We start from the raw sequence: 10117 nt of genomic DNA, 5'->3' as shown, positions 1-10117 counted from the left end.
AGCGATCTCGTAGTAGCCACGGAGGGGGCGTGGCGACTGCAGCCTCCCGTGCGCTCTAGGTCTGGGATGAGCACGTTTCAGTAAGGGACCAGATGCTGACTTCTGCTGTCTTTGCAGGCGGGCGGGTCTCTGCTGCCGCGGCTCCGCTCTGCTCCTGTAGGGCAAAAGCCGCCCCAGAGGACAGCTAAGTGCTTGGCTGTGCGCCAGGAAAACTTCATTTACCCAACAGGTGGAAGGCCAGATTTGGGTGCCGAGCCTGGTCCCAGGACAGTGCACTCACCACGCTGTGCACCTGTCCGGAGTCTCTCTGATGGGCCGTCCCTCGAGGGGTCAAATCCTTTAGACATCAGCTCCCAGCAGGGTCTCCCGGACATCCTGACAGTGTACCCTGCGTCTCGGCCTGTTCCGGTCCGTGAGGGCATGTATCATAGCTGTTTTGTGGTTCCCCCGCCTTCCTGGACCCCAAACTCTGAGAAGCAGCAGCTCTTTCCCCGGTCCTCGGGCTTCTTTCCAGGGCCCGGCACAGGCCCCGACACCCGGGGCCCCCGGGGCCCCCATGGGCTCTGCGCGGCTGCACATCGGAGTGGGGGTGGCAGTGGGCCCTCTGTGGCCACGCCAGGCCACCTGGCTCAGCGGCCCCCTCCCCGGGGCTGAGAACAGAGCGTGCCTGCCAGGCCCCTGGGAGCCTCCCCCGGGGACGATGCTGACCTGTCCAGTCAGGGCCACGGAGTTCCCTGTAACAGATGGGGAAACTGAGTCCTGGAGCTATTGAGAGGATGCTGGAGGCAGGGGCTCCCTGAAGAGGAGGACGTGAGAAGTGGAATGAGGGTTGTGGTGGCCGGAAGATTTTATCAAAGGAAATTGCTGCTTAGGGTACAACCACCTTGCAAGGACACCCACGCTGGGGAGGGAAACCGAGGCCCAGAGATGGGCACCCCCCGTCTGGGGTCCCCAGATCACTGGCTGCTCGCCCCCACTGTCCTGCACCAGCTCCTCAGCGCCCAGTCCCAGGTCCCCGCCTCGAATGTCCAGTAAATACATCACCCGCCCGCTGGTATCTCCTAAGGGGCCCCTGGACCACCCTCCCCGGTGCCCAGACTGGTGCATTCAGTCGTGGGTCTTCATGCAGGGTCTTCACTCGGGTCTAAGCTGGTCTCCCCCGCCCCTGGCTGCCCCATCCCAGTTTGTGGCAAAACCACCTTCCCAGGTGCTCAGCGCAGTCCCGCCTTCACGGCCCACCACCCCCCCCCGCCGGCCTCCCCACAGCGGCCACCAGAGGGTGCCCATGAGCACCCCAATCAGGTCTGCCCTTCCTGGCCCACAGCCCTTCAGGGCTCCCTCCTCCCTCAAGGGAAAAGCCCAAGTCCTCCCTGGGGTCCCTAAGGCCCTGCACGACACGTCCCCATCCCCTCCCTGTCCTCCCCTCCTCTCTCTCCCTCCCCCACTCTGCTCCAGCCACACAGGCCTCCTGGCTCTTCCTCCAACACGCCAGGCCTGGTCCTGCCCCAGGGCCTTTGCACGGACCATGCCTGCTGACACTCCATCATCTCCTTCAAGACTCCCTGTGTGAACACACCACCTTTCTCCCCGTTCCGCTCTTCCTACCTCACCTGATGAGCCATACTTACTGGCTGCCTCTCCCAGTCCTGTTGGCTCCACGAGGGCAGGGATCAGACGGGCCTCACTGGTGCCACACGCCCAGGACTTGCGGGATGAGTGGCACACTCATGAGGGGAGGGGGCCCCGTCTCATCCCAGGCCTGGGAGACCCCGTGGTCTGGCATGCTCCTTGGCTCAGACGCACTGGAACCGGGTGGTCAGGAGGGCAGGGGGAGGGTTGCCACTGGCCCCAGACAAGCAAGGGGTCAAAGAGAGTTGTCTTTCAGAGGGGACCTGCTGCCCCCAGCCACCGCTGCCCCCAGCCTGCCTGTGAGCGGAGCCCGACTCAGCCTCCGGGGAGGGGTCTGCGGGGACACAAGCCGCGACAGCCGTGGGCTGGGGAAGAACTGCCTCCATCAGGAGGCCGGGAGCAGGAGCCGAGGGGCCAGGCCGCATTCCCACCCTGCCGCGCCCTGGGGAGGCCTCCCCTCGGCTCTGTCCGGAAGCAGGCAGCCTGCCCCCCACCCCCCTGCGGGGAGACCGCCCTCCCGCCTCCCGGCGCCCACCCAGAAATGAAGACACCGCCACGACAGCGAGCTGTAATTCGCAGTGCTCACGAGCCTTTAATTCATTATGAACCTAGAGGCAGGGGAAATTAGGCAAAAATACAGCGCATCCTTAATCTCGGGTGGGAGAAAAATCAGGGTGGGTGGGTTTTGTTTCTCGTTTTTGTACATAGACACGGATATACCTTTGTGGGGAGATGGGCTTTTCCCCTCTGTTGAGCCGCGGCCTGTCTGCACGTCAGTCACCCTCGACCCAGAAAGACCCCCCCGGGTCTGGCCCCCACCCCCCTGACCCAGAGGGCCAGCCCGCTTTTTGTTCTCTTTACAATATAAATAGCATTTTCAAACTACATATGAACACAGTGCCGCATCGGGCGGAGCTGCTGCATGCAGAGGGGAACCCCCACATCCCCGCTGGCTCCCCTCTGGGCCTCCCGCCCCCGCCCCGCTCCAGGGCACCTGCCCCCCGCCCCCCATCAAGCAAATGAAAGGTTCTCGGCTCATTTACATTCTTTCCGTTCTCCTTATAATAGTTCTTTCTGGCGTGATAGCCATCAGAACGCTCTTTTTTTTAATTTTTAATTTTTTTTTTACACAAGCAAAATTATGCTGTCGGGCCCAGGGCAGGACAGCGGGGGGCGGGGGTCTCAAGCCCCTCGTAGGCACGCTCTCATAAATCCGACCCCCTGCTCTCAGGAGGCGGGTCTGGTTCTCTCTTGCTGTCCCCCAGACACACAAATCCACGCTTTCCAAACGGGACACAGGGGTCCAAGGCGGGCGTCCTGCGCACGTGGGGCACCTGGGTGGCCAGAGCCCGGGGACACAGGCCTCGCCCACACAGGGAAACGGCCGGACTCGGGCCACCCGGGAGGCCTGCGTGGCCCCGCGTCGCCCCTCCCCAGACGGCCACAGGCAGCCAGCCACGCACCCGCTGGGAGGGCCACGGGAGGCCCGGGCGGTGCTGGGGACACTCCGTGGGCACCAAGCCCTTTTGCAAGCACTGGAGGCCGCAGCCGTGCAGTGGTTCTCACGGGGGGAAGAAGCAAAAGATGGAGCAAACCAGAAGAGAGAGTGTTTATTTTGTGAAGGCATGCGCGGACCAGAGGGGGGCTCCTGGACCCCCAAAGGGCGCGGCCGGCCTCCTCCCGTCGGCGCAGAGCCACGGGGCTGGCGCTGGCCAAGGAGACGGTACCAGCCGCCCAGGCCTTCGCCAAGTCTGGGGGGAGGAGGGACAGGCCTCAACACACGTCCCTGACCCTGCCCGGCCTCCCAGGCACCTCCCTGCCGCTCGCCGAGACCAGCGAGGTTTTGAAACGACAAACAAACAAAAAACGAGATGCTTTCATCTCCCTCGGCGTATCTCGGTTCTGAGAAAAAGAACATTTTTGTTTTGTTTCATTGTTAAAGCCACAAATCTAGAAAACAACTGTGGGGATTTTTTTTTTCCTGGTCTCTGTTTTCCTCTTTTTCTCGCGTGTGTTTTTTTTAAACAATAGGTATTTATAGAAAGAGCCTCACAAAGGTGATGTGAGTACAGAAGTCACAATCTCAAGGGCTGCTCAGGAGGCAGGCAGTAGCACCTTTTCGAGAAGAAGAGCTGACACGGTTTACGAATCTGAGTCGTGGGGGTGGCGCGAGTCCCCGGCCGGCCCCCCCGGAGCCCGCGTGGCCCTGCTCCCTGAGTCCGGGCCGCGGGCCGGCATCCTGCTCGCTCCTGTCGCCGCAGAGCGGGGCGGCCGCGCGTGGAGGTAGCCTCTCGGGGCCGGGGCAGGCGAGGACGGGATTCACAGCAAGCAAACGCCAGGGCCCGCCGCCGCCTGCCTTGCTGGGCCGAGGGGTCGCCGGGCGGCCGGCTGTCCTAGAAGGGGCCCCCGGGCCGGCACCGCGCCTGCAGGAGGCTCTCCATGAACGCTAGGTAGTCCGGGTTCCGCCCTGAGTCCTCGGGGGCGCGCGGGGTGCCCACCCGCGGGCGCTTGGCGGCCTTCACCTCCTCCCCCGAGAAGGTGTTCTCCTGAGGTGCCCCCGTGCTGAGCGACTGCACAGACCAGACAGCACACAGGTTAGCGCGGCAGCGGGCGGCTGCGGCCCCACGGGCTGCGGCCCCTCGGATCCGTTTGTCCAAGCCCGACCCCCAAGGTGCCGGTATCAGAGGTGGGGGCCCCCGGGAATGGGGTCAGTGCCCTTGAGGCACAAGGACCCCACGGAGCTCTCCCTCTCCCTCCAGCCACGAGGGGACCCCAGAAGGAGGCGTCCGTGAACCGGAAGCCGCGGTCCCCCGCCATCCACTCTGCCCACACCTTGACCTCAGAGGTGCAGCCTCCAGCACCGCGAGCAACGCTGCCTGTACTGTAAGCAGCCCCGACAGACTGACCGGGGGGCTCCGCTCGGGCACACGCCCACCCCGCTGGGCCCAAAGGCCCTGCGCCACGGTCCCTCATCCAGTGACCTTCTGAGAGTGACACCGGTCGCCAGGGGTGGCTGCTCAGCGCTCCTGCCTCTGCGTGAACCCCCAGTCCTGCGTGTGAGCCTCCCAGCAGGCAGGGCCCGGGGACGGGGGCGGCCCGAGCCTCGTCTGTCCGGCCCGATGGCGGCTAGGAGGAGCAGCCCAGCCTGGCTGCGTCTGGCAAGCCCCGTCCTTCCCCGCGGGAGCCTCCGGCTGAGGTCAGCGGGGCGACCCGCCCTGCTCTCACTTTGAGCTCGTTCAGCGACCGCCACAGCTGCCTGCACTTCAAAACCTTGCCTTTGGATTAAACACGAAAGAAAGACAACCGCAGAAGGCCCGGGCAAAAAGGCCAGTCACCGTCCCTCAACCCTGGGACTCACTGCTCCCTTTGAAAAGGGACGAGCTTTGCCAAAGCGTTTCTGTTGGCGCCGCCAGCGTCGGAGATCGGATTGTGTGTTCAGGCGGCCGCCGTGGAGCACAGTGGCCGGGGGCCGGGCTCCTGCGGGTCTGCCTCCTCCTGGCGGGGCTGTCACCAGCCCTGCAACCCGTCCTTCCCGCCACTGACCAGGTTCCCTCCCGGGGAGCAGGACGAAGGGGAGGCCGAGGCCTTTCGGACGGGCCGCTTCCCTGAGGACCACAAAGGGCTTCTGGTGGCAGCGCCCCCACCTGGCTCGGCCACACCACTTACCAGCCGCGACCGGACCCTCTTGGGGAGCTCCTCATCCAGGGTGAAGATGTCCCCACGCTTCACCATCAGCTGAGACCCGTCCTCAAACTCCACCTGCAAACGGATGCAGTTCTCAGGGGTGGCCTCCCGCCAAGGGGCACCGCTGTGGGGCGTCCCCACTCAAGGAAGGGCAGCGAGAGGAAAAGGGGCGTAGGGGTGCGATATAGAGAAATATGGGTGCCGGCGAACACGAGAGAAAGCAGAACAGCTGAGGATGAGCAGCCGCCGACTTTGGCGGCTGGAATGTGGGCGATTTCCCTCCAAGACTTCAGGCTACTAAGTGATTTCTCTTCCACACTCATGGGAAGAAACTCACAACCATCCAGATTGAATAAAATATCAGGGCACTGAACCGTACACTTAAAAGTGCTCAGCACAGTAAATTTTACGTCACGTATGTTGCTTCCCACACACGCAAGTGGGAAGACAGGTCTATGAGAAAAACAGCGGACAACTGAGGCCCCTTCCAGCTGAAAGGCGTGACAAGCCCTGACCGTTTACGTGGGGCAGACGGGAGCTGCCCAGGGCCCCACGGCCCGTCCGCCCCCAGGGCAGGCGCCCGCTCACCTGGTACACGTGGCTCGTCACAGAGGAAATGAACCTGGCCTTGTACAGGCTGCCGTCCGCCCACCGCAGCTCCACAAACTCCCCCTCGGGCGGGGGTCCGAGCCGGACACAGTCCCGACTCTGCAGGGGAAGAAGGCGGCGGGAGGTGAGAGCCCCGGCGCCTCCCCACGCCTCGGCCGGCCCGCTCAGCCGTGCTCCGTGCTGGGTGCTGGCGGCGAGGAGGCCGGGAGCATGCCGGGCCTGCACTCTCAGGCGAGCGCGTGGGCACGGGGCGGGGGGCGCTGGCTGCAGAATCGTCTAGAACCGGCTGCTCTCTGCTCTGTGTCCGCAGAACCGCGCGGCGCCTCCCCTGCAGGGGGCCTCGGCAGCCGCCCGCCCCGCGCCCGCCCCGCGCCCGCCCCGCGCCCGCCCCGCGCCCGCCCCGCGCCGCTCACGGTAATGCTCTCCGGGTACAGGTTGTCGCTGTAGGACCCGTCGTCGAAGTTCACTTCGTAGAAGGTCTGCGTGCTGGTGCCGATGATCCGGCCCCGGTAGTAGAGGCCGTTGCGGTTCTTGGTGATGACCATCTGGCCCAAGGCCACGGCCCTCAGGAACTGGACCTGCGGGCGGCGGGCACAGGGCCGCGTGAGCGCGCGGCCGGCGGCGGCGGCGGCGGCGGGGCGGGCGGGGGCGGGCGGGGGCGGGCCGAGTGGGCGGGGCACTCACGCTGTGGCCCCCGGACTTGTGCTTGAAGCAGGTGATAGACACAACGTAAGGCCAGTCGTCCGGCTCCATGAGGACCCCGGCGGCGTGGGCGCAAGTCACGTGGAACGACGTGGAGCAGTGCTCACAGGAGCACTGGATGCAGGCTCCCGACACCTTCTTCATCCGTTTCCGGCAGTACACGCACTTCTGGGGGGACACAGACGAAGCCGGGCTGGGAGGTCTCCCCGGAAAGGCCCTCGAGACCTGGGGCTGCAAGGCAGTGGCCCCCGCGGCTGGCGTGGGGGGAGGCACCGGGGGCAAAGCCCGCAGAGCTCCGTGTGGCCGGAGTCCCCCAAACCCAGCCAGCGGCTTCCCCCAGGAGCACTTCCGGATTCTTCTCCACACACCCTCTCTGCAGGGCGGCCTAGGACAGTCACTGAAGAGCCAGCCACGGGAACGTCCCCGAGCTGCGAGCAGGAGCGAGGCGCCCACATGCGCTGCCCCGGGGACAGACCCCGAGCCCACGACGCTCAGGGAGGGAACCAGACAGAGAAGGCCACACGGGGTGTGAGTCCACATGGGTGACACGTCCACGGACAGGAAGGGGGCTCGTAGGTACCAGGGTCTGGAAGGGGAGGGGATGTGACAGCTGATGGGGGGGGCTCCTTTTTGGGGAGATGGAATGTTCTGGAACTAGATCATGGTGATGGTTGCCCAACTCTGGGAATGTACTAAAAGCTACTAAAATTGGGAATTCTACCTTCATTTTGAATATAAGACACCGTGGGGGGTTGCCTCCTCCACGAAGCTGCTCCCCACCGCCCCCCCACCCTGGTCCAGGCTGTGGGACAGCCCTACCCCCCCACGTGCCGTCACTCTGAGCATTTACTAAGCGGGCCTTTATCGCTCTGTAAACCATGTTCAAAAGCCAGATACGCAGCGCAGCCAAGGGCGCCGCAGGAACGGCACCCAACGCCGATCGATGGCAATGAGATCTCATTATTAAACTGTCAATACCTAATCCCCGCCAGCCTGCGGGGACAGGCGCGGATCCGCGGCATTAACCCTCCAGTGCGCGCCGACGGGAAGGCACAGGGAGGCAGGGAGCAGCCCCAGCGCAGGGAGCGGAGGTCCCGCCACCAAGCCAGTGGGGCGCCGAGCAGTCCCGCTGCACCGGCCACAGCCGGGCTAGAGCCGGGCCGACCCCACGGTGGAGACCCAGGGGAACCCGACGGCTACGCCTGACAGCACAAAACATTTCAGCCCGTGGGTGGCGACCCCTCATTCTGAGCTTCCCCATCAGTCAGAATGCGGGCCAGGCCCCCGCCGTGCCATCTGTCAGGAGCCCCTGGTGCTGGGCATCTGGGTCTCCCTTGGAGGCTGCAGAAGGGTGTGCAGGGGGGCGGCAGACATTAGTGGAGAGCAGCGGTCTGGGGGAGCCAGGGGCCACGGGTGGGGGTGACGCTGGCCGGGGAGGCTGCTCCCACCTGCAGACACCCACCCCCCACCACACATACACACACCAGGTCCCATGTCCTCAGCCTGCCCCTCACGCCCACCCACCAACCTGCTTTGGGAAATGCCTGCCCTCCCCCCTCGTACTGACTGAGGTGAGCCCCTCCACCTCGAAGCAGGGCCAACAAGAGGGCAGAACTGATTCCAAGCGCCTGTCCCCAGCCAGCCGTGCCTCTACTGCCCCCCCCAAACTGATCTTTCCCACTCGGGAGTCCCCACCAGACCTTGAAGTTCTTCCGGGGATCATCCCAGCCTGGTGACAGGGGGGAGCATGGGCGCAATCTGGGCTCGGCCACGGCATGGACGGGGCCACCCCCGCTAGCCAGGACGCCTGCAGCGCCCAGGGCCAGAGGCCAGGTAGTCATGGGGACAGATGGACGGATGACCAGGAGTGACCATCCCTGAGCCTGTGGCCAGCATGTGGCTCTGGAAGGTGGGCGGGCGGCTGGGCAAGCACGAGTTAACTGCTGGCTTCCTTGCGAGGCTCCATTAGGCAGTACAAGTGAGCCTCGTGTAGAAGGATTTTTAATTCATCGTTACAAGTGCTGGTAATGAAGAGGCTGCAAGCTGGAAATGTCAGATGATCCATAAAGCGCCTGGGAGGGAGGATCTATCACAGGCACCGCGCACCGCGCCATCACTCCACCTGAATAATGAAGCCTTTTACGCCCGCGTTCCTGGAGGAGTCACCTGCAGGCCACCGGCCTCTTCCTAATCACCTGTCCGCACCGGGCAGGGCTGGTGCCGGCCGCCCCACACCCCCTGGCCGAGGCCCCCCGCCCCTCCCACATGGGCTCCTCCAGCTGGCCACTCAGCCCTGCCAGGGGGCCCCACACCTGTGGGCTCTGAGCACCGCGTCCCCACAGGACTCCCCGAAAGGCCCACTGGCCGAAGCCCTCTCTGCCTCCGGCCCGCCCATAGCCTGGAGGAACGGCACCCCTGGAATGCCCTGGCAGCCGGGAAACCAACAAGCTGGGAAAAGCAGCCAGATGCTGTCAGGTGCCACGAGAGAGCCTGGCAGAGTCCCCCATGCGTTTCCACGGCAAAGCAATGATGAGGTCACGGCAAGGAGGGGCCTGAGAGCAGGAGCTGGTGCTCAGATGGCCCAGCCGGCGCCAGACGGCCGGGCCCAGTTACCATTGGCCACGCAGGAGGCCATGAGCGGCCCACCATACAGACGGGAAGGCCGAGGTACACGGAGGCCAAGGGAGCTGTCCAAAGTCACGTGGCCGGCCGGCGGCTTGCTCACAGTCACACTCTGCCCACTCGGCCTGCTGTCCCCAAGGCTCCCCCAGGGTGACCATCATTGGTGAGAGGAGGAGGCGGGAGCCCCTCGAGGCCACACTCCACCCGAGGCCTTGCAGAGGGAAGTGCCGTGTGCATCCAGAGGGGCCAGCTACGGAATTCCTACAACTCAGCAGCAGCAATTTAAAAATTAGCAAAGGACCTAAGCAGCCAATTTAAAAATTAGCAAAGGACCTAAGCAGATATTTTTCTAAGAAGACATATAGATAGGTGGCCAAGAGGCACACGGAAAGATGCTCACCGTCCCTCATCATCAGGGAAATACAAGCCAGAACCATGAGATACCGCCTCACGCCTGTCAGAATGGCTAAAATCAACCACACCAAAACCAGCAAATGTTGGCGAGGATGCAGAGAAAGGGGAACCCTTATGCACTGTTGGTGGGAATGCAAGCTGGAGCAGCCACTCTGCGAACAGGACGGAGGTGCCTCAGAAAGTCAGAGAAACCACCACCAGGGGCGCCTGGCTGGCTCAGTTGGTAGAACATGCAACTCTTGGTCTCAGGGTTGTGCATTCGAGCCCTGAGTGGGGTATAGAGATTACTTAAAAAAAAAAAGTTAAAAAATATAGAACCACCATGCGATCCAGGAATTCCACCCTAGGGTGCTGACCCAAGGAAATGAAAACAGCACCTCAGGGAGGCATGTGCCATCCCGTGTTCACGGCAGTATTGTCTACAGCGGCCAAGACACAGGAACAGCCACGTGTCCAC

The 10117-nt window shown here is 63.8% G+C and overlaps 1 protein-coding gene across 1 annotated transcript in view; it reads right to left on the bottom strand.

Moving 5' to 3' along the window:
- Window positions 1–2196: 2196 nt before the first annotated feature.
- The window catches only part of KDM4B (lysine demethylase 4B), a 132122-nt gene continuing 124201 nt past the window's right edge, over window positions 2197–10117 (bottom strand). Inside the window, 5 exon segments of the mRNA XM_081803684.1 lie at window positions 2197–4199; window positions 5296–5388; window positions 5902–6021; window positions 6336–6579; window positions 6581–6792. Coding sequence (XP_081659810.1) covers window positions 4023–4199; window positions 5296–5388; window positions 5902–6021; window positions 6336–6579; window positions 6581–6792 — 846 coding nt within the window. The 3' untranslated portion in view covers window positions 2197–4022.

This window comes from Leptonychotes weddellii, chromosome 1 (genome assembly GCF_054177405.1).
Source record: "Leptonychotes weddellii isolate Sample4059 chromosome 1, ASM5417740v2, whole genome shotgun sequence".
Classification (NCBI taxonomy): Eukaryota; Metazoa; Chordata; class Mammalia; order Carnivora; family Phocidae; genus Leptonychotes; species Leptonychotes weddellii.
This window is presented reverse-complemented; position numbering and strand designations above follow the sequence as displayed.